This window comes from Theileria orientalis, chromosome 3, assembly GCF_000740895.1.
Source record: "Theileria orientalis strain Shintoku DNA, chromosome 3, complete genome".
Classification (NCBI taxonomy): domain Eukaryota; phylum Apicomplexa; class Aconoidasida; order Piroplasmida; family Theileriidae; genus Theileria; species Theileria orientalis.
The window spans coordinates 1,103,561-1,126,449 of record NC_025262.1 but is presented as its reverse complement, the minus strand read 5'-3'; the positions used below and the strand labels follow the sequence as shown (position 1 = coordinate 1,126,449).

At 40.8% G+C, this 22,889-nt stretch overlaps 12 protein-coding genes across 12 annotated transcripts; 8 read left to right on the top strand and 4 right to left on the bottom strand.

Moving 5' to 3' along the window:
* Positions 1-104: 104 nt before the first annotated feature.
* On the top strand, positions 105-728 carry TOT_030000927 (50S ribosomal protein L12; the record flags this gene model as incomplete). Its single annotated transcript, XM_009693268.1, has 1 exon — positions 105-728. The coding sequence occupies one exon, from the start codon at positions 105-107 to the stop codon at positions 726-728; it is 624 nt and encodes a 207-aa protein (XP_009691563.1).
* Positions 729-1,134: 406 nt separating this feature from the next.
* On the top strand, positions 1,135-2,246 carry TOT_030000524 (conserved hypothetical protein; the record flags this gene model as incomplete). The annotated part of the gene is made up of 2 exons (XM_009693267.1): positions 1,135-1,828; positions 1,861-2,246. 2 exons carry the CDS (start codon positions 1,135-1,137, stop codon positions 2,244-2,246), a joined length of 1,080 nt encoding a protein of 359 aa, XP_009691562.1.
* Positions 2,247-2,642: 396 nt separating this feature from the next.
* TOT_030000523 (uncharacterized protein) lies at positions 2,643-3,917 on the top strand (the record flags this gene model as incomplete). The annotated part of the gene is made up of 3 exons (XM_009693266.1): positions 2,643-2,762; positions 2,796-3,257; positions 3,345-3,917. The coding sequence occupies 3 exons, from the start codon at positions 2,643-2,645 to the stop codon at positions 3,915-3,917; spliced, it is 1,155 nt and encodes a 384-aa protein (XP_009691561.1).
* Positions 3,918-4,007: 90 nt separating this feature from the next.
* TOT_030000522 (uncharacterized protein) lies at positions 4,008-6,476 on the top strand (the record flags this gene model as incomplete). The annotated part of the gene is made up of 2 exons (XM_009693265.1): positions 4,008-5,162; positions 5,223-6,476. The coding sequence occupies 2 exons, from the start codon at positions 4,008-4,010 to the stop codon at positions 6,474-6,476; spliced, it is 2,409 nt and encodes an 802-aa protein (XP_009691560.1).
* A 214-nt stretch (positions 6,477-6,690) lies between these two features.
* On the bottom strand, positions 6,691-7,738 carry TOT_030000521 (uncharacterized protein; the record flags this gene model as incomplete). Its single annotated transcript, XM_009693264.1, has 2 exons — positions 6,691-6,947; positions 7,024-7,738. The coding sequence occupies 2 exons, from the start codon at positions 7,736-7,738 to the stop codon at positions 6,691-6,693; spliced, it is 972 nt and encodes a 323-aa protein (XP_009691559.1).
* An 11-nt stretch (positions 7,739-7,749) lies between these two features.
* Positions 7,750-8,433, bottom strand: TOT_030000520 (ubiquitin carrier protein; the record flags this gene model as incomplete). Its single annotated transcript, XM_009693263.1, has 4 exons — positions 7,750-7,896; positions 7,927-8,135; positions 8,177-8,312; positions 8,419-8,433. 4 exons carry the CDS (start codon positions 8,431-8,433, stop codon positions 7,750-7,752), a joined length of 507 nt encoding a protein of 168 aa, XP_009691558.1.
* A 107-nt stretch (positions 8,434-8,540) lies between these two features.
* TOT_030000519 (peptidyl-prolyl cis-trans isomerase) lies at positions 8,541-9,674 on the top strand (the record flags this gene model as incomplete). The annotated part of the gene is made up of 3 exons (XM_009693262.1): positions 8,541-8,764; positions 8,796-8,939; positions 8,969-9,674. 3 exons carry the CDS (start codon positions 8,541-8,543, stop codon positions 9,672-9,674), a joined length of 1,074 nt encoding a protein of 357 aa, XP_009691557.1.
* Positions 9,675-9,839: 165 nt separating this feature from the next.
* TOT_030000518 (conserved hypothetical protein) lies at positions 9,840-10,471 on the bottom strand (the record flags this gene model as incomplete). Its single annotated transcript, XM_009693261.1, has 2 exons — positions 9,840-9,881; positions 9,950-10,471. 2 exons carry the CDS (start codon positions 10,469-10,471, stop codon positions 9,840-9,842), a joined length of 564 nt encoding a protein of 187 aa, XP_009691556.1.
* Positions 10,472-14,366: 3,895 nt separating this feature from the next.
* Positions 14,367-15,268, bottom strand: TOT_030000517 (uncharacterized protein; the record flags this gene model as incomplete). The annotated part of the gene is made up of 5 exons (XM_009693260.1): positions 14,367-14,487; positions 14,549-14,696; positions 14,762-14,855; positions 14,925-15,001; positions 15,106-15,268. The coding sequence occupies 5 exons, from the start codon at positions 15,266-15,268 to the stop codon at positions 14,367-14,369; spliced, it is 603 nt and encodes a 200-aa protein (XP_009691555.1).
* A 178-nt stretch (positions 15,269-15,446) lies between these two features.
* Positions 15,447-16,029, top strand: TOT_030000516 (hypothetical protein; the record flags this gene model as incomplete). The annotated part of the gene is made up of 2 exons (XM_009693259.1): positions 15,447-15,564; positions 15,929-16,029. The coding sequence occupies 2 exons, from the start codon at positions 15,447-15,449 to the stop codon at positions 16,027-16,029; spliced, it is 219 nt and encodes a 72-aa protein (XP_009691554.1).
* A 197-nt stretch (positions 16,030-16,226) lies between these two features.
* TOT_030000515 (integral membrane protein) lies at positions 16,227-20,343 on the top strand (the record flags this gene model as incomplete). Its single annotated transcript, XM_009693258.1, has 2 exons — positions 16,227-18,075; positions 18,635-20,343. The coding sequence occupies 2 exons, from the start codon at positions 16,227-16,229 to the stop codon at positions 20,341-20,343; spliced, it is 3,558 nt and encodes a 1,185-aa protein (XP_009691553.1).
* A 435-nt stretch (positions 20,344-20,778) lies between these two features.
* Positions 20,779-22,738, top strand: TOT_030000514 (integral membrane protein; the record flags this gene model as incomplete). Its single annotated transcript, XM_009693257.1, has 2 exons — positions 20,779-20,781; positions 20,867-22,738. 2 exons carry the CDS (start codon positions 20,779-20,781, stop codon positions 22,736-22,738), a joined length of 1,875 nt encoding a protein of 624 aa, XP_009691552.1.
* Positions 22,739-22,889: the final 151 nt, after the last annotated feature.

Below are 22,889 nucleotides of genomic sequence, written 5' to 3'. Positions count from 1 at the left end.
AAGTCACATTTCTCTCAGTTGAATCATGTTTGCGTATTAGTGAAATTGCTAATTCGAGTGACTGAATTAACAGTCCAGCTGTGTTTCCATACTCTCTCATTAAAATGACTTTTAATTACACACTAGTTCTGAGCTATGCGCATTGTCTGTTTTTCTACGCACTGTTCTTATCGCAGATTCCATGTTATAACTCACTCAGGATTGGAATCACACCGTCAGCTTTAACGTACATAAACTCACACAGTAACCTTAAAGCATACGAGAATTCTAAAAGGCTGTCTCATAAACTGACGCTTCGGAGCTCAAAGGTCGACGAGATACTCGAAAGCCTGAAGAATCTTTCACTCCTGGAGACCTCGGAGCTCGTCAGGAAAATAGAGGAGACCTTCGGGGTAACGTCCAGCGCCATGCCTCAGCAGCCTCTAAACCTGGTCCCCCAGGCTACCGCTCCCCAAGAGGCCTACAAGGATGACGAGGAGGACGACATGGAGGAGCGCCAGATCGACAAGAAGAGGAAGCACAGCGTGGTGATCAAGGATATTAACAAGGACTTCCTCTACCAGGCCTACAAGGCCCTGAAGCAGTACTACACGAACATTTCTGCGCTCGAGGTTAAAAAAATTATGGATTCTATACCGTACACTGTTAAGACAGTTCCCACCAGGAGGGAGGCCGAGGAAATAGTTAAAAAATTGACTGCCGAGGGAATGACGATAGAGATAGAATAAACCACTTAGTAATATTCTCCAGTGTTGTACATTTATTTGATATTCGAGGCACTTCAGCGCCGCTTTGTCCATTTTTCCTCTTTAAGCTTGATGTGTAACACCATTTTATTCCTACTTAATATTTATATTATATTACAGTAAATCGCATATAATTATTATAAAAAACCATATATGTTATTTTTATAATTGATTCCATTCATATGCACCCCTAATATTTCATTATATTTTACTTTTATCGCCCCTTCTGTGTATGCCCTTACTCGGCCTATATCGCCGGTTTTCACTTACACATAGAGAAGAACAGCACAAATTTTTGTTAATATGTGTTTTCTTGTAGATTAAAAGCTGGTTTAAGCTGCCAGGGATCTTTTGTATCATAGTATCTAATTATTCTAATATTTGCCGGATGGCTCAACTACTAAACAGTGAAACTCAATATTTTTTTGACCTAACGGACAAAAAGTGGTGGGTTCTCCCTAAATCTGAGGATGAGTGGAAGGAATTGTCCAATGACGAGGCTTACAAACTCGGTTTATTCAGGGCGGTACTCTCCCAGGAGTGCGACTTCATAGACACTGACGTCTCCCAGTACATTTCGACCGTTTCTGACATCGTCAAGGAGCTTGACGACAAATTTAACCTAAGAAAGGTCAGCTCGAGCGAAAACGGGCAGAACGAGTCTAAGCAGCTGATAAACAGGATCAGGAGTAGGGACTTTTTAAGTGGATCTGAGGAAGCTGAGAAGGCAAAAAAGACGGAACAAAACGTCAGATTCAAGGAGGAGCCCAAAGGTGCAGTCGAGTCAGATTTAAACTTTGACTCAACGCCTGATTTATCCAAGCAAAGCTCGGGAATAGACCAGCCTCAGAAAAAGGGAGAGAACGAGGGCTCTGAAAACCTTCTGAGCCAAATAAACAACTTAATAGCAAGCACATCGCAAATGAAGCAGATCTGCAAGGCGAAGGAGCTCTCAGCTCAAAACAAGGCTAATGCTCCGACGGTGAGGAGCACCGCCAGGCATCTCACGTACGTCAACAACGGGGGTCTGGCAGGGTGCCTCAAGACAGTCGCAGAGGAAAGGAAGAAGATGAGCAACACCAGTAAGTTTCCAAACCTAAACGGCAATTCACAGAAAAAGTCGTCTCCCAGTCCCAAAACTCGCAGTTGCAGGAGATGATCCAGAGGGCGAAGGCCATGGCGGCGAAGACAATGGACGAGGTCAAGGAGCCTGAGCAGCCTGCAGCCCTCAAAAAGGCGCCCCAGCCTAAAAAAACACAATTGCGAAGCAACGCCAAACGATACACGACCGTGTTCAGTAAGTTTCCGAATACACAAGGAGGTTTAGGGTCCGACGAGCTCAAGGAGTTGCGAATGAACCATCCCCTCCCGGACGTGAAGTTCGAGGCGTCATCCGAGGAAGATTCGGACGAGGAAGGTAAAAAGAGGACCAAGCAGACGACCCTGAAGGACAGGAATCAAACACAGGGGGTGACCAGGCGTTCTACACTAGGAAGATAGAGAGCTACACCCAATTACAGGCGCTGGAGGATCGTGCAATCCTAATTAAATTATAGATGCACAGAGCACTGAGTAACTAAAAACTCTGCTTCTCATGTTTCAAATAAGTACATATCGTCTGGCTGGCGGCTTCGTTTGCCATTTGTCCAGGATTTCCCCCACTCTTAAACGGATATCTGACCCTAGTCACACATATAACTGTTAGATTTGCCCTTTTGTATTTACTCTACTTCATAAATTTTTGTTTTTGCCCGTGTAACAATTTTATATAGTATTGGGCCCGTTCAGTACCTCAATAATTCATAGTGAATGTACTGTACGGCCATGGACATAATTATCTAGCTAAACCATATATTAAGACCCCCCCTGTTTTCCTATAATTGTATAGAGCTAAGGATGTCTAAACCAGGCTATAAGGACCTGGGTATCTCAAGTAAGGAGTATGAGGAGGCATTATTGCTCGAAAGATTGTTTAAGCTTGTAAAAAAGAACCCATGCTCCACCTGTTTATTAAAGGTAAGCGAAGCCAGAAGCCATAAATATTTTTAGAAACCAACTCACGTAGATCTTGATAGATATGATTTGGTCTGTACCAATTGTTCCAAAAGATGTTCATCTAAAATTCAAATCGGAAAAGGCGTGATTTCGATGGCAGACCTTGAAAGACTGGAATCAATATACGATAAATCGAAGAAGAAGCAAGATAGGCCAAAAAAACAGTCCCATGTCGCAAGGAGCCCATCAGTATCTTCAGTACACTCCCACAACTACAAAAAGTACAATAAATATACACATTCCGACTCAGGATCGGAGGCTAACCACCGCTCGAGGTCCAAAAGACGCTCGAAGAAGAGGGAAAGCTACAGGCACCTGCCTCACCAAGAGCACTACCCTGATCTTTACGAGAAGTACCCTGTGCGCCCGAATGCGCCCGAAGGATACCCGAGAGCGTATCCAGATGAACGCTACACTCCACCATTTAGGCCACACAGAGAATGGAGCAGAAGAGATGTGAACGTAAACAGGCCTAGAGATATGCCACTGCCGAGGGACTCGTACATGAACAGAGAGCCCCCAGTGGGAGTCGATAAGCATAAGACGAGAGATTACGACACGAGAAGGGGGCACGAAATGGGAAGAGAAGCGTATCCGCAGCTCCCAGGCTACGGCTACTACGGCCAGCCGAGATTCTCCGAAAGGTACGCGGAAGGGTACCAGCCGAACTACCAGCACCACGCCATGAAGAGGAACCAAACGATGTACGATTACCCGACGCACAGAAGAGACGTACCGGGAATGATGGGATTGATGACGAATATCGGATACCCGAACGGAATGGTGGTGAGGAATCAGCTGGCGCTGCCGGCACCGGACAAGGGCTACGCCAGGGAGAAAAACTCACGTTCGCTCGCCCTGACCAACGGATTCCAGGCTTTCAGGTCTCTCCCCCCGCCGAAAACTGACTCGAACACCAGCAACAACCCCTTCTCGAAGTCGACTATTGAGCAGGCGCCGAAGCCGTACGACTTCTCGCACATGAGGGAGGCACTGAACCCGCCGAAGACGCTCGGAAGGTACCAGGAATCGTACTACCCGAGGGATTTTAACCTGAGTAAGCTGGGAAACCCAGGGTTCCCAGATTCTAGTGCAAATTACTACAATCGTTACTAGTGCTGCAACCGGCTCTTATTGGGCAAAAATTCATCAATTTTTTATTAGTATTTTTTAAATACACATTTTATAAACTTATATGTCTCCACTATGTCAATCTGTGGAGTTTCGCAGCTCTTCAGCACGGACCTGAACGAGTGTCCACCCGAGTGTCCGTTCTGGGCCCCGAGCTCGGTGTGGAAGTACATCGGAGTGTGCTCGAAGAGCGCAAATTGCGAGCTGTACAATCCGACGTTACACTTTGCAGACGTAAACAATCACGTTTGCCTGCCCTGTAACGTGTTCGGGTGTATATCCTGCGCGTACTCAAACGCTGACGATTCCATGACTCCCATCACGGACAAGTTTAAAAAATTGCCAGATTTTTGCATAGAATGCGCAAAGGGGTACAAAAGGTCCGATGACGGCCAGATGTGTTACTTGGTGGACGGTAGCATATGGCCTAAGCTCCTGAGGTACCTGGTGGCCCTCGTTTTGATTTCTATCGCAGTTTTAGTAGCCAGGCTGCTCATGAACAGGGAAAAGATGAAGAATAACTTCAACAGTCTGCTATGCGCACTCAAACATCAGCAGAAGAAGATGTTGCGGAAGTCTGAACCGGGAGGACAGACCCTGTACGATTTATCCATAGACGTGAGGAAAAATAACATTTCAGGCATCGGCCTGATGCTGTACTTCAGAGGCCTGGTCTTCTTCAGCTCAGTGATGGCGCTCCTGTTCTTCTCGAGCCTCGCGCACGTGCACATCCCGTGCTCGAAAATGATTCGCATCTTCAAGGAGCCGTTCAGAGTGTACTACCTGTCTATCTCCCCGGACGAAGAGCGGACGTTCATATCTAACTTCTTCAGCGAAAACGTAAACAAGCTGGTCGACGACATCTTCAATTTCAAGAGCGTCGACGAGGCGATCAACTGGAACGTCGTGGCGTACTCGAAGGAAGTCTCGTCGGTGATGAACGTGCTCTACATATCGATCATGGCGATGACCGTGGTCTACCTCGTCTCGCAGAAGCGAGTAATAAAGACGTACACGAGCAGCTCGACGAAGCTGAAGGACCTGACGCTGGTGCTGCGGAACTTGCCGAAGTCGCTCACGATCGAGAGTGAAATCGCAGACATGATCTATGAGTCCTCAGGAGTGAAGCCGGCGTCAATCACCATATGCTACGACCTGAAGCGCCACAAGAAGGAAATCGATAAGCTGCTCGAAAGCGTGGAGGACATGAGTACGGAGGAGGACGGATACGTAAGTCACTTCACAGTTAGGTATTTGTGAGCCCGTGCGAATTGTATGAATACCTTGTAGATTAATTTTAACTGCGTGGAGGAGTTCAACAGAACCTTTACCGACCTCGAGAGCTCCGGCGAGTGTTTTGTGACGTTCGAGAGCTCGAGCGACCTGAGAGCCGCGCTCCACAACTTCAAGAGCGGCGCCATAGGGGTCGAGGCGTGCGACGTGGAGCCCGAGAACGTGATGTGGGAGAACATCGGCTACGAGAAGAACATCAACGGCAAGATCCTGGGAATCTCGGTGGTCACGATCGGCTGCCTGACCGTGTACAGCGTGGTCTTCTTCGTGCCCTACGCAGTCTACTCGATCAGCTCGCAAATGAAGCACCTGCTCGAGGTGCTCGTGGTGAGCCTGTTCCTCGACTGCGGAAACACCATCGTCTCCGTGGTCCTCCGGAGCCTCATAGCCAGGGCGGGCATCATCAACAGCGACGTGGTCGAGGGCTACCTCATGTTCTGCAGCTACTTCATCAAGCTGCTCAACATGTCGCTCAACATCGTGCTCTCGCACATCATCAACTACGGCGGCATGCACAAGCTGCTCTCGCTCTTCGGGAGGCAGTCGAGGCTCGACACTCCGACCTTCCGCGTCGGCGAGGAGGTCTCCTTCAGCGTGAGCTTCAGCATCTACATGGTCAACGTGCTCATCATCATCCCGAACGCGTTCTTCGTCTTCGAGCACTACGTCCTTCCGCTCGTCAACTCATTCCTCGTGCTCACGCTCGACTTCGACGTGCGCAGGGCCTCGAGGCTGATGGAGTTCTCCGCGTTCGACGTCTCCGCCAGCTACACGAACAACCTTGCCAACGTCACCTGCTGCCTCTTCCTCCTCTTCCTCATCAAGGACCGGAGGCAGGGCTGCGTTGTCTTCCTGAGCATGTGCATCTCCTACTTCCTGAACTACCTGAAGGACCAGTACGTTGTGCTCAGGCGCAGCTCCCGCAAGTTCTACTCGACTTGGCGGCTCACCTACGTGACCTTCGTAATCTGGGCCTTTCCCACTCTGGTTCTCGCCGTGTGCCCTCACTACTGGAACTGGCGTGCCGGCGAGGGCAGCGTCAACATGATTGTGCTCTCTGGGCTCGTCCACATGTTCATCTACGGGCTAATTCTCTACCTTTTGTTCGGCAGGCACACTGACCACTCCAACTTGCGCTTCAGTGACCTCGCTGAGGACAAGTCCTCTTCTCCCGAACAGGACCTCGAGTATAAGCTCCACAATCCGCTGTATAAGCTCAAGTCGCTTTCCAGGCAATATAATGTACTATAGTTTTATAATAAATTACCGTGTTTATTTGATTAATGTGAATACTAGTTACCGTGTGTAGTTGATTAATGTGCATAGTTAGCGTGTTTATTTGATGTGACTACTAATTAGCGTGTTTATTTGATGTGAATACTAATTAGCGCGTTTATTTGATGTGACTACTAATTAGCGTGTTTATTTGATGTGAATACTAATTAGCGCGTATCGTCGAATAATATTACATATTGTTTTTTTTCCTGTGGTCGCTCATCATCTTGAGAATTGCGCTCTGCTCGGACCCTGTGAACTCGTCCAGCCTCTTCACAGACTCGATCTGCTGAGTGTCGATCGTCTCATCGCCCTTGATGACGCAGTCCCACCAGTACTCTTCAGACTTCTCAATGCTGATGAGTATCCTGTAGCCGTCCTCGATGTTCCAGACGCTGTCGTAGTGGTTAATCTGCCGACAAAGCTCACCATCCACCAGAACCTTATCTGCAATGAATTACTACTGTGCTTAAGAGTGTGAACCAACAAACGCCATCATCACCTAACTATTATGGCATCTTACCTAATATCTTAACTGTGAGTGTCGTTTTATTCATCAGAACTGATACATTTTTCGAGTTAACTCTTTCAGGTGCCAATATTTCCAGGGTTAGCTCCTTTAACGTCTGCGTCCAGGCGTACTTTTTCGTTATTGCTCCGTTCCAGGGATTTATTGTGTACTTGGCGTCCACCGGGCCACATTTGTCCTTTGCACTTTCCTTGCTCCTACTGCTACTACTGGTAGTAGCACTGATAGCGGTAGTCGCAGCAGTAGTGCCTCCAGAGCACTCTAACCGTTGGTCACCGGGTAAATTCTTCAATGGTTCTGAAGTACTTGAAACAGTAGCTGGTTCATTCTTAACCTCTGAAACCTTGGTGGTTGACTCTGGTTTAACGGCAGTAGTGCCCTTCGTGGCGGACTGAGCTTTGGCAGCGGCTGAGCCCTGGGTAGTATTAGTGGGATAGGCATCCATAAGGTATGGCTGCTTCACTTTCCTGTACTCCATAAAGTTTTTTTGCATTACTTTGTTGACCAATTCGACCATTTGGAACGGTTGAAACCCTCTTGTGTTCACCGAGCCGTCAAGGTTGAGCCTTCTGAGCTCCTCAGGAGAAAGCATGGTGTGGCAGAAGTCCGTGTGCCTTCTTAGGAACGAGAAGAAGTTTTCTATGACGTCCTCCATGCTGGCTGACTGTTTTATCGCCATGAACATGAACTCGTCAAAGCTCGACTCCATTTCGGGCGCAATTACGAATTTAAAACCGACTCGGCTGCCGATATGCTCTCTGCTACCACGCTCTTCACTCGCCTTATATACTCACTCCTGTTTTCCTGGTATAACTTCGCCGCTTCGTTGTTCGCGGGGCTCCTGTTGTTTGGGTCCGTTAGCAGCGACTGAGCATCGTCAAATTTTGAGCGCCTCACCTGTATTGAAATCAGTATTCCATGTACATCGAACACTGGACTCCACTCGTTTTGCAGTATATCCAGGCATATACTACCGTCTTGGTAGACTGAACATAGATTAAATCCTTTTTTCTCACCGTTTGGGTGAAATATCCTCGTTAAAAACTTGACTCTGGGCGGTTTGTTTGGGTAGTCGTCTGGAAAGTTCAGAGAAAGTGAAAATATGCCTAAAACGGGGTCAAATGGGCTGCATATACTCAATTCATACCTCCTTCCCACTCTGTATTGTCTGGTCCTAATATTACTGCTTGCCAACGAAATATATCACTATCTACTGGACTGGCACATATACTTTCAGGCAAATCCTCCTGTAATTTTCTCAAATCCAACATTAACCTCTTAGTCTGTAAAAAAATTAAAGCGGTGAAAGGGTGTAGGCATATTTTTGTTATCAACAAAATTGTGTATCACCAAGGATTCCAAGGATAAAATAGCTAAATTTAAACTTACAGCATCACGTGCCATATGAATACGATATTATAAACATAAAAATTACAACTAATGTGAAAATTGAGATTATTTATGTTTATGTATAGTGATTCCACAATGCTCCGTGTCAGTTGATATCAAGTATGGAAATCGCTGGAGATATCTCTCCTGGCGAAAAGGAGGCTCTTACCAAGGAGTTTCGTGATCTTGAGGAGATCAGGGACCGCGAGGCTAAATCGCGCGCCGTGGTTTTGGAGATTTTGGGTGACATTCCAGATGCTGATATCACACCCCCGAAAAACGTCCTTTTCGTCTGTAAACTAAACCCAGTCACAGAAGAAGGAGACTTGAAAATAATATTTTCCAGGTTTGGACCAACTCGGCTCATTTTTACTCAGGTTCGGAAACGTAAAAAAGTGCGACATCATCAAGGACTACGTTACCGGAGATTCGCTTCAGTACGCTTTCATTGAGTTTGAGACCGAGGCGTCCTGCAACGAGGCTTATTTTAAGATGCAAAACGTGCTCATAGACGATAGAAGGTCGGTTTTACGCTTATAATCTTTCGTAGGATCCACGTCGACTTCTGCCAGTCAGTTTCCGGCTTCTGGAAGCGCTACCACTTTAAGGAGAGCTTTACTCGCAAACGCAGGGAACGAGCCGACTATCACAGGGGAGACAACAATCACAGAAACGCAGAGAGGGACGACACACACAGCCGTAAATTCAGCCGTAGGCCCGACCTTGAGGATAAAAGGTCGCATCACAAGCATGGCGGCAGACACACAACACACGGAAGCAGGGAAGGCAGATCAGGGACGCGGAGCCCCTCAGAGTCCCCCGGCCGGCGGCATCGTCGCATCGCAGGCAGGAGTTCACCCGATGCACGCAGTGAACGCGATAGGCGAAGCAGCAGCAGGGACACCTTCGGAAGGAGAAAGGACCAGCGCAGCAACTACGCCATGAGGTCCGTCAGCCGAGGCAGCAACAGCAGGAGCGAGGACAGCGTCAGAAGCACCAGCATCAGCCTCGACTCGAGAATTTCATACCGCAGCGATCATCGCACCCCTGGGAGCAGCAGGCACGGCTCTCGGCCCAGAAGATCCCGCAGAAGCAGTTCCCAGGGTGCCGAGCATCGCCGGAGACCGCGCAGGTTTAGACGCAGAGACCGTAGCAAAGACCGGAGCAGAGACCGCTTCAGGAGACACAGAAGCCGCAGCCGCACTCCAAGTAGAGAGCGGCTCAGGAGACACCGGGCCAGGGCCAGTGGCAGGTAGCGGCCCACTAATAAAAATAATACAAGTATAAGTCCCAGAATTGTTAGCAGATAAAGCCTGAATGAAGTGCAAATGGCATTAGATTGTTTTTTTAAATGTTTACAATTGAACTCACAGTTTCATAGTTGTCACAATTTTAGTACCACACATAACTAATTTACTGTATTATACACATATTCCTTTACTAGTGCGTGCAGAAATGAGCGACTAAATTAGCTTTTGTGCAGAATAAGTTGCTATTGCTAGGTGAATAGGCTAATGTTTCTAGCCTTCACCATGTCCATCAGCGAATCCATGAGTTTCCGGTCGCTTTCAGACATTTTGAACTCCAGGTCTTGCACCCTCCTGTAGTAGTTGGCCAGCGAGCCGAGTACGCTGTCCTCGTAGTGTTTCCTGTGCACAGGCTCAAAGTGCTTGGGCTCCGGGTACGTCGGCTGCAGCGGGTGACTCATGCTCTCGGGGAGAATGGGCCGCGACCCGCGCATCTTCACGTCGGCGTACACGTTGTGGTGGAGCCGCACCGTCTCCGTGTGCTCGTCAAAGGACAGCGGCCTCTTCCAACCCCGGAAGTCAACGTCGTACTCTCTGGGCCCGTCCACGAGGCTCTGTATCAACTCTGAGTCCTGCAGCTCGAACATGTTCGAGTAGGTATAGAACCTGAGCAGCTGCATTGGCACGTAGTCGAGCTGGAGGCACTTGTTCATAATGTCCAGCACCTCGTCTGAGCCTATCTCCGAAATCTCAATCAGGTTGCACACCCTCTTACAGAGAATGTCCAGGAGCTTATCGGCCTGCATCTCATGAGTACGGCGAATCAGTTACTTGAGTATGTTGGATAACTCAAGTGTTGAACGTAAGTACATTAACTGCTCCAAATGTTGCACTTACCTTCGTAAAATTAGCTGCTATGAGTCCGTCCAAAATCAAATTAATCTCCTAATAGAAGTTATTACCTCAGTGTTAAAATGGTTTACGCGCATACAATATGAGCGTATGGTTATGAATAAACTTACTTTTGAAGTCAGAATGTGCTTAAACAGATATATTATTTCGTAGAATGTTTTCCAGCTCTACGCAATCATTAATTTGCTAAATCACTGGCTAATCTATTTCCTATCTGGTCGTTCAAACGCTTAGCATGCGAATACCTATTAGGTACAAAATAACTAGGGCTAATGCTAATTTGAACTCCCACCTTCTCCGGCACTGATTTGTTCTTAGACGCGTAGTACATCACCTCCGCTATCGTGGATATTGGATACTCCAGGAGCTCTCCGCTCAGCCCTATTCTCGTCAGGAAGTTGTAATGCAGCGGCACTCCCGTCAGGTCCCCGAATACTTCAATCAGCTGGTCCCTGCTCAGGTTGTGGGCGTACTCGTCAGTGATCCGCGCCGCCTCCACCAGAGCCTCGGGACTCGGGTCCCTCAGCGCGGCGAACCTTCTCGCCATTGTGCAGAAGAAGGCCGAGTCTGGCTCCAGCCTCCCCTCCCGCACTCCCCTCGCGTACTTTTCCAGCACCAGCAGTATTCTCTCGGGGTCCATTTGGTACTTTTCTTTCATCAGACAGTTTTTCGCCCTCATCAGCACCTTCCTCTGGAAGTGCCCGTGTTCGCTGAAACTGCCCAGCACTGACATTGCCGCCATTGAGTTCAGTTCAAGGTCCTCGGCGCTGAACGCTTTCAGGAGACCGCTCAGCGCGTACATGTACTCCGCCATCCCGGATAGCTGGAGACAGCTTATCAGTCCGTATATTTGCAGTCTTCTGCTCTCCATCTTCGATATCACCTCTTCCTTCTTCTCGTCATAGTCATTCGAACTCCTCCACCCGTGCTCGTACTCCCTACGGCCACTCAGATCATCAAAGTTGTCGCGTTCACTTAACATGTCACACTTTCTAAGCTTCCTAATAGGATCCCCTGCTCCATCTTCTCTCTCGTAGTCACCATTTTCCCCTCCCTCACTCGAGCTCCCTTCTGCTCCCGCACTGAGCCACTCCTTCAGATCTTCCTCCATGCTCCTTCCCATGTCCACTATTTCGTCTGTGTACTGGTGCATAAATGACTCCATGAGCTCCCTCTTCACCACGTCCGGGTATCTGCTCAGCAGCTTCAGCAAGTCCAGACCCACTTCCAGTGGCATGTACTTTTCCTCGTTTACCAGGCCGCACTTGATCCTCTCGTGCACGAAGTCCACTACCTTCCCCAGGAAGTTTATGTACACGCTTTCCGGCAGCGTCGTCAGGTACGACACATTCCTCACTATTGTCACCAGCGACTTCGCGTCCATTTTCTCCATCTTCCTCAGGGCCAGCAGCATCACCAGGTCCAACAGATTTTCCACTCCTCGCCTCAGGTTCCACTCCAGCAGTACGTCCGTCAGCGTCGCCAGGTACTCTCCGTCCACTTGGCACAGCCCCTTGTTGTTCAGGTCGTTAACTTCTATTTCCTCTATTCCCAGGTCAAGCCTCCTCAGCTCCAACGTCAGGCCCGTTTCTATTGTTTCCAGCATGTTCTTGAATCGCTGTTCCGTGAATATATCTTGCGAGTAGTTGCCCGCCAGTGACCGGCTCCTCGCCAGCGCCATTAGGCAGCTCAGCAGGTTAACTCTGTGGTAGCTGTTTTCTCTTCCCGTCACCTTTTCACTCAGTCCCATCAGGCCCATATTTCTTTCTAGTGTTAGAGGGAACTCTGCGTCCGGCTCTCTCTTCGGGAACCCGTCCGGGCACTCCTCCGGGAAGTACATTTTGAAGAACCTGTCCTCCAGAGTCAGGTGCTCCTTCTTCTCCTCCTGCGGCCTCTCTCCCTCGAGGTCGAAGTACTTTAGTATGTCGTACAGGAACCTCGCTCCTCTGAATTCCTCGAACATCAGCTCGTCGCTTCTCAGTATCAGGAAATAGTGCAGGTAGTCCATGAGGAACCTTGTCACTTCACTCTCTCTCAGCTCCTGGCTGCTTCTGAAGCTCACTTTCAGCTTATTAATGTCCACTCTGTAGTTTACTCCCATCGGTGACAGTGCTCCCTTCAGGTTCCTCATCTTAACGTACTCGTCCCAAGGGTTATATCTATTCAGCACTCTCAGCATCTTATCCTTACTCTCTGAATCTCCTTTAAGCAACCTTCTTTTGAAAAACTCGTAGTAGTTTTCCAGCTGTTCGTTTCTATACTTATAGTCCTCCTTTACCTTAAGATAATTCAAACCTTCATTTCCTTCCGACGTTCCCTCAAACTTACTTTCACTCTCTCCCTTACCATAAGCTCCGTACTTCATCATTTCATCCATTTTTTTCCTAAATTCACTTTCTCTCAGTTCACTCAAATCTTCCATTACTTTCTTTTCGTATCTTCTTGGTGTTGATGCTATCATTTCTTCCAATTCATTACTTTCCTTTTTCAATTCTCCTAATGGTTCTCGTGTTACGTGTGCGTTTTGTGACTGTGACAATGGCGTTCTCGCCCATATTTTATATTCGTTTTCGTCTGTATATATATCTTCTGGTGATCCTTCTATTGGATATCTGAATCCGCACGAGTCTTCTTTTGCTTTCTGGCCTATGTTGTATTCTACTGGTTCCTTTATTTGTACATATTTTTCCTGTGATTCCACCTTACTTATTGGCTTAACTCTTATGCTCTTCATGTACTTTTGCCACTTTTTATTTCTCAACTCCAGCAGCTCCTCTTGGTTTTCTATCATCTTCATGATATCGTGTGCTTTAAGTACAACGTTCGGGTCCGTCGACGCCTCCTTCAGCCCCTTTTTTATGAACGAGTGCAATTCCTTATCCTTCTTTTCCTTCGAGCCTGCCAGCTGATTTATTTGCTCCATCATCTCTTCGTATTCCGATATTTTACTTCCCATTGTATTCTTATCCTTGTACATCCAGTTTTCTAACTCTGGGTCAATGGAATCTTCGTATTTCCCTGATTTATCCTGCCTTTTCCTGGTCCCCTTTAGCCTTTTAAAGGGTCTTTTTGCCATAAACCTCTCTTGACCAGCTCTATATATTTTAGGCTTTGGGTTTAAACGCCCTTCTCCGGCATCATCCTTGAGGATTGCGAATAATGTGTAATAACTCCGTGCTTCCTTCTTATCCCACTCTTCTTCACAAGATCTGTATTTTAAACTCTCATTACTTCTAGTGTGTAAACTTTCAAGTGCCACTGGATTCTGAAAAGAATATTGAGTACAATGTGTGTTGTCACTCAAACGTTTATGTCTCTTATTGTGTTTGAAATATAACCTATCCAGGTGACTTAACTTAGAACTATCTGTATTTAACAAACTGGCATTCGGCAATATATATATTAACAAATATGTTAAAAAATAAATAATGTACATGGTATCAAGATTCCATTTCAATCTCGATCCGTTTAAAATATATTACACATTAGTTTAAATAGCACATTTAGCATTGTTACAGAGTCAAATTCAGAAAAATTAAATAAATTAAATGACATTAAAATTACATTGTTCATAATTTTAATGCTTATTAACTTGTGTAAGTTTGGAGTATGGAATCCCAACACACATTTAAGAACATTTATTAAAAACCATTTTAGTTATACAATCACATTCTTTCTTTTTATATTTAATGTGTTTCTATTTCAAATATGAAATTTAAATCATATTTTCATGGTTTACGCCTCACTAGAGTATTTTACAATGTTTCTGAAATAAAAGGTCAGTTATATTTAAACAAACACACCTTTTCTGTTTATGTATTGCCCATCTCTTATTTCAAACCTTTTGCATAACCAATCCATAGCTTCTTTTATTCCTTCTCCTGTTAGTGCTGAGGTGTGTTGTACATGTCTGTAAATCATTAATTAACAGGGAAATATATTATTTTCAATGATAGAAACTAAGAACTTACACGTGACGATCTATTATTTTGTTTATTTCAAGCAAGGCATATAACTCGTCGAGGCTTGCACATGTTTGATCATCACACTTATTAATCATTATCAATAGTTCTGGGCTAAATATGGAACGCTCCAATTCTCTTCTTAGTTCATCCTTAACTATAATATAAATTATTGGAGTTTCAATATAAGTTATTTTCTGAATGTATTGGACCAGCCCTTACCTTTTAAGAAATTTTCGTCATCGGTGCCATCAATAACAAATATTATAGCATTTGAACGTTCTTCATTTGTTTCGTCGTCTTGATCAGGAGTGCTCTATTAATATTTTAATAACTCATCTTTGGGTTAGTGTGTGGAATCCAAATATCATACTTACAAACTTACGATTTTTGCTATGTCCAGTTCTCCAGTCCATATCATCAACTTACACTTATCATATATTATGTAATTAGTATCAGAATCTACACATTTATGAAATCCAATTTAGTATACGTTGGTGTAATATCAAGTGTGTGTATACAACCAGATTTGATGAATAACTAACTAACATATTTTAAAAAATTACTTTCTACTGGTTCGGTCGAAAGAATAGTGTTCCCGTCTCTAACGTAATTAATAATTGATGTCTTCCCTGATCCTGGTAAACCAGCAATGCGCACGTTCAAAATTGGGTCGTTGGCCCTAACAATATTTACAATTCTTCTACAAGAAGATTGTACTCCTCCCATTTATCAAGAAATTAATGATATTGGCAGAATCAAGATTGTACGAGTTAAAAATTGTCAATTTATATTAAGAGCTTAATACTTTAGTTATGTATTGCAAATATTACTAAAAACAATACTTAACAATAAATTATAAATTTGTAATGTGTAATTAATGTTTATTTTTATAAAATGAATTAAAATGAAGTCATACATATGTATTATTATGCAATTCTTAACTGTACTTAAAGTGGCAAAAAGTATAAAAAAGGTAAAATTGCTTTTATACATTAATTTGATGAAATATAACATCGGAAAAGGTTATTTCATAACTAATAGTGGTATTTATATATTAGTAAAACGCATATATATATATAATCCTATTGGACTCATAATAGTTTCAATTAAAGGATAAATTAAAGGCTTATGATAATTTAATATTTTAATTTTCTACTATTTTAAAACATTTAAATACTAACTAAAAGTATAGAGCTTCAAATTGCTATGTTTTAGTATGTTTAATAAAACAAATAATACTGATAACTGGGACTGTCAAAAGTCATTTATAAAACACAATATATGAATTTTAAAAGCAATGTTACAAAAAAAATTATTAAACTAATTCAATAATCATACTTATTCTTATAGTCCGTTTTAATAGTGCTAATTTTAAATTACATAAAGACATTTACTACAGTACGTTATGTGTCTCCTTTATGGCTTATACACAAAAAATAACATATACAATTGCCCAAAATAATTTAAAATTACACTCTGTCAAATAAAATATGGATTTCATTGATTAACTAAAAAATCAAATTGAATAGCTTTGTAGTTTAACATTTTGTTTATAAATCATTTAAAATTTTGATTTAATCGGACTGTATTTTAAACCATTATAACTGGTTTTTACAATGGAATAATGATTTAACTCACACAAGTTTCAGTCACAAGCTTATCACTCTAAAATTTTTCAAAAACGATGAAGACTGATTCTATTGTAATCAATTCATCGTCTGCTGAGAACGTTTCTTGTATTGAAGAACGTTTAAATGGCGTATCACATAACGACGAACCTCCCACTAAACCCGGTCGATACAAAAAATGGACTAGGGAATATAGATATAAATTTTTTGCTTTTGTTATCATAGCACTTATTCAAATTTTTGTTAATTATGACAACGGGGTTGTGCCTGTCATATTGGACACTATACAAAAACCATATAACTTCAAGAGTACCGAACTAGGTGCCATGGGAGCACTTCCTCATTTGGGATACTTTTTTCTTTCACCATTATTGTCACACATTCTCTCTAATTACAGTAGCAAAACATCGCTAATCATCAGTATATTTTTCAATATTGTTGCCTTGGGTGCCTTTGGATTGTCGGTCAACAAATACATGTTTTTCGTGGCAAAATTTTGTATCGGTGTAACACAGGCATTATATTTTACTTACTATCCGCTATGGGTTGACACATTTGCACCACCTAATCACAGGAATTTATGGATGTCCATTATACAAGGGGGCATAGTTGTGGGAATGACGTTTGGATATGTAATGACCTCCATATTTTTACACACAGGAAGATTCGGGTGGAGATATAGCATTCTTACGCAAATTATTTGTGAGCTAGTTTTAATAATATTGTTTCTATTTCTTCCTGCTGAATTCGTAAATTTTGACGCTTCAAGAGATGATATCGTTAACTTTGACTTATGTACCTGTGAAAATCAAGAAATGGCTAAACCCGATTTAAATGGCTCCAAATTAGCAGTAATTTCAGAAAATGACGATAATTCGCCTGTTTCAAATTATATTCTTTCCAATAGGAAGGAATCAGGGGCTGTTATTCACAATGAAAACACACAATCCAATGCTAAGAAGGATTTGAAGTATAAGGATAAAACGGATAAAAATGTTGATGTTGTATGCAAAGATTCCAATATGGGTGAACCTATTTCATATTTTAATCAACTAGCTTCAAGCAATGTAGAGTTTAATTTAAAGCGCTGTCAGAGTCTCAATATAATTGCAACTAAGGATTCATCACTTTGTTACAATGAAGTGTCACGTATTTATTCGAATATCGAAAATCCAATAAATAAATTCGAATACTCCAAATGCAGTAAGTGTTTCTTAAACAACGTGAAACTTTACAATGAAATTGTACAAATTAAAAAACTTTCTGTTTGGACAAAGTTTGCTTTATTGGTCAAACAAGATGTGTTCATGCTTACCTGCTTGGCCATTTCATCTGTTTATTTTGAAGTTTTCGGCATTCATTTTTGGATGACCAAAGTCGCAATATCAAATTTAAAAGTGAAAGAAAGGGCTGTTCATTTAATTTTTTCAATAGAGACTCTTGCCGGTCCCGTATTGGGTATAGTTAGTGGATCCTATATCATAGATCAACTAGTATACCATTATCCACTGCATCCTTTGTTCGTTGATTGTACTGTATTTGTTTGGGGAACTATTTCCTGTTTTTCTGGAGTAGTTTTAATTTATTTGCAAACCCCAATGGCTTTTGCCGTCTGTATCGCGGTAATTCTATTTTTCGGAGCTGCTTTGGTTCCACCATTAACTCTTTCCTCGGTTTCTTATTTACCTCATAATCTGAAACCGGCCGGGGCATCATTCTTTATGTGCCAATATCAGGTTCTGGGATTTATGATGGGAACCGTTGTTCCGGGAATTGTTGTCGATATTTTCAAGAATTACAAGGCCGGTCTATATTTGATTTTTTTATCTGGATACGTCGGTCTTATATCAATGGCAATAATAATATTCATAAAATGGTTCAGAAGTAGGAAGGCCAAAAAATATGGTATGAATCCAAAGAACTCGTTTAGTATTAAACCATGAAATTCATTATATCGCAAGATCCGTGTAGATTAGTTTAAATTTTAAAATTTAATATAACCATTTAATTTTCTTTATATGATATCCAGTTAATGTTATACGCTTGTTGTGTGTATCTTTATATTATCGTCTTAAATTTGAAAATTTGAATAATAATATATATAATATTTTTAGTAAATAATATGAATGAAATTTAATTAACATTGTATATTATTAAAATTAATTTTAAAAAATGAATATTGATTTATTATGATATGAAATTCCTCATATTTTATAAGACATTTTTCTTATAATTTATTTATTTATTGTATATATAAGATTATGATAATTAATTGATTAATATATTTTATTTACTTTATATAATTTTTGAATATTTTTGTTATGAAGGTGCCTGTATTACTATACAAATAACTATAAATTAATACACCAATAAACACAATGGTTACTTTTTATATAATTTTAACATATACTATTGTTATATGAGTATAATATAAGATTGTGTTACTATACTACTGTTGATTGAGAGATAGAGATGACAGGGGTTCGTACAGAACTTCCTGAATCTGATATGGATAGTAGTTCATTGGAGTTGACATCAAATAAGAGAATAACTGATGAATGTGTAAAGAAGCAGGGTCTGAATCAGAAGGGAACTATAGAATACAAATATAAAATATACACATTCTTGATCATATCACTGCTCCAGATTTTCTTGAATTATGATTTTGGAATTATGCCGGTTATATTAAACTCTATACAGGAACCATATAATTTTAACAACTCTGAACTGAGTATAATGGGTTCACTTGCTTATCTTGGCACTTTTTTGTCTTCTCCAGTATCTTCAAAAATACTTTCTAATTACAGTAGTAAGTCATCTTTAATTTGTTTCGTGTTTCTAAACATTGTTTTTTTGGGATTGTTTGGTTTATCTGTTAACAAATTTATGTTTTTCGTAGCAAAATTCTGCATAGGTTTAACACAATCGTTATTTTTTACTTACTATCCGCTATGGATTGACACATTTGCACCATCTAAACATAGGAATTTGTGGATGTCTATAATACAAGGAATGATAGTAATCGGTATGACAGTTGGGTACGCCCTGGCTTCAGTATTCTTGTATGTTGGAAAATACGGATGGCGATATAGTGTAATGACTCAGGCTATAGGTTTAGCGATTACAGTGGCATTGTTTTGGATGGTTCCTAAGCAATTTATTGAATTTGATCCTTCAAGAGATGATATTGTTAACTTTGATTTGTGCACCTGTGAAAAACCAGTAAATAATGTTTCAACGACAAGTATGGAAACCAAATGTGTAAATGATGAAAATCATGATGAAGAATCGCATCTTAGAAATAATGTTAAGCGATTTCATAGTATAGATGTTGATATTCCTTCTGTTCACCCACCAACTCAACAAAAGGACATATCACGAGTATATTCAAATTGTGACAGTTCACTGATAAATTCAGACAATCCTAAATGCAGTAAATGTTTCTTAAACAATATTAAAATACACAACGAAATCAACGAAATTAAGAAGCTTTCAACGTGGTCTAAATTTATGCTCCTGTGCAAATACAAAATTTTTATGATAAACTGTTTCTTAGTCTCCTCAATCTATTTTGAATTTACAGGAATTCAGTATTGGATGACCAAAATAGCAACGGGCAATTTAAATTTTAACGAGAAATTTGTCCACTTAATTTTATCAATTGATATTATAGTTGGTTCCTCCTTAGGAATGGTTACTGGTTCTTATATAGTTGATCAAATAATAAACCATTATCCTCAATACCCTTTATTGGTTGATTTTACAATCTTGTTTTGGTCTTTATTAGCTTGTATTTCTGGGATTGTGTTAATTTATAATAAAAACATAACTGTGTTTTCTATTTGTACAATGATAATAATACTATTCGGGGCTGCTATGGTCCCGCCATTATCCCTTTCATCAATTTCTTATTTACCTCATAATATGAAACCAACTGGAGCTTCATTTTTTATGGCTCATTATCAAATTATGGGTTTTATGGTAGGGACACTGGTACCCGGAATAGCCATTGATTTATTTAATGACTATAAAGCGTGTATTTATATAATATATTTATCAGGGTTTATTGGACTATTTTTATATTGTATTATAATTTGGTTAAAGTGGAATAAAATTAAAAAAGCCAAAAAATATGGTATGAATCCAAAGAACTCGTTTAGTATTAAACCATGAAATTCATTATATCGCAAGATCCGTGTAGATTAGTTTAAATTTTAAAATTTAATATAACCATTTAATTTTCTTTATATGATATCCAGTTAATGTTATACGCTTGTTGTGTGTATCTTTATATTATCGTCTTAAATTTGAAAATTTGAATAATAATATATATAATATTTTTAGTAAATAATATGAATGAAATTTAATTAACATTGTATATTATTAAAATTAATTTTAAAAAATGAATATTGATTTATTATGATATGAAATTCCTCATATTTTATAAGACATTTTTCTTATAATTTATTTATTTATTGTATATATAAGATTATGATAATTAATTGATTAATATATTTTATTTACTTTATATAATTTTTGAATATTTTTGTTATGAAGGTGCCTGTATTACTATACAAATAACTATAAATTAATACACCAATAAACACAATGGTTACTTTTTATATAATTTTAACATATACTATTGTTATATGAGTATAATATAAGATTGTGTTACTATACTACTGTTGATTGAGAGATAGAGATGACAGGGGTTCGTACAGAACTTCCTGAATCTGATATGGATAGTAGTTCATTGGAGTTGACATCAAATAAGAGAATAACTGATGAATGTGTAAAGAAGCAGGGTTCAAATCAGAAGGGAACTATAGAATACAAATATAAAATATATACATTCTTGATCATATCACTTCTCCAGATTTTCTTGAACTATGACAACGGCGTAATACCTGTAATATTAAATTGGATTCAGGAACCGTATAAATTTACTAGCACGGAATTAGGTATTATGGGCTCACTGTCTTATTTCGCATACGTTCCTATGTCATTTTTTATGCCACCAATTTTTCTCAACTTAAGTTGCCACAAAGCAATATATATCGGCTTGTTTTTAAATTTGTTATCTCTGGCCCTATTTGGGCTGTCGGTTAGTAAATACATCTTCTTTGTCGCAAAATTCTGTATCGGCGCGTCTCAATCGTTGTTCACTACTTACTATCCACTCTGGGTTGACACATTTGCACCACCTAAACATAGAAATTTATGGATGTCAATTCTTCAGGGGGGGATTATAGTGGGAATGGCTGTAGGTTACGTTGCTACATCATTATTTTCTTTTATCGGAGAAAATGGATGGCGGTTCAGTATACTCACGCAAATCGTTTTCGAAGCTGTTTTAATAATATTGTTTCTATTTCTTCCTGCTGAATTCGTAAATTTTGACGCTTCAAGAGATGATATCGTTAACTTTGACTTATGTACCTGTGAAAATCAAGAAATGGCTAAACCCGATTTAAATGGCTCCAAATTAGCAGTAATTTCAGAAAATGACGATAATTCGCCTGTTTCAAATTATATTCTTTCCAATAGGAAGGAATCAGGGGCTGTTATTCACAATGAAAACACACAATCCAATGCTAAGAAGGATTTGAAGTATAAGGATAAAACGGATAAAAATGTTGATGTTGTAAGCAAAGATTCCAATATAGGCGATACGATTTCATATTTGAACAGACTCGCTTCAAGCAATTTTGAGTATAATTTAAAGCGCTGCCGGAGCCTCAATATAATCTCTTCTAAAAATTCTATCTCGAACTATGTTGAAGTTTCAAGAATATATTCTAATGTTGAAAGTTCAACAATAAATAAATTCGAATACTCCAAATGCAGTAAGTGTTTCTTAAACAACGTGAAACTATACAATGAAATCGTACAGATTAAAAAGCTCTCACCGTGGTCTAAATTTAAAATATTAATAAAGCACAGCATTTTCATTCTAAGCTGCCTGTCAATTTCAGCTCTTTATTTTCAAGTAACCGGTATACACTACTGGGTTACTAAAATGGCAGTTTCTTGTTTGAAGGTTAAAGAGAAGGTGTTTCACGTAATATTCGTTATTGAGATGGTGACAGGCCCTGTATTAGGTATTCTCAGCGGATCTCATTTAATCGACCAAATAATACACCACTATCCACAATATCCTCTATTGGTCGATACCACAATAATTATCTGGGCATCGCTTACCTGCGTAGCAAGTACCTTGCTAATTTTTAACCAAAATATGATGGCTTTCGTGATTTGCATATTTGTTATAATCTTTCTAGGATCTGCCATTGTGCCTACGGTGACTCTCCTGTCCGTCGCCTATGTTCCTCACAGGCTGAAACCAATAGCAGCATCATTTTTCATGTGCCAGTATCACATTCTTGGTTTCACCTTGGGAACCATAGTTCCGGGGGCAGCCGTCGATATTTTTAGGAGTAACACTGCAGGACTTTTGATTATATTCATAGGTGGATATCTCGGTTTAATTGCCTATTTTCTGATTCTGTACATCAAATGGAAGAATTTGAGAACAGAGCAATTGAAAGAGTTGTGTTTTTATGAGTGAAATTCAACTACAATGTGTACAATAGTGTAAATTAATATGTCACAAATGACTAATATTATAACCAATTTACATATACATATTTACTATATAAAAATAATCCTATTGCGGTGGCGCCGGTATGGTGTATTTTCGTCAGCTATTCTTTTAAAAT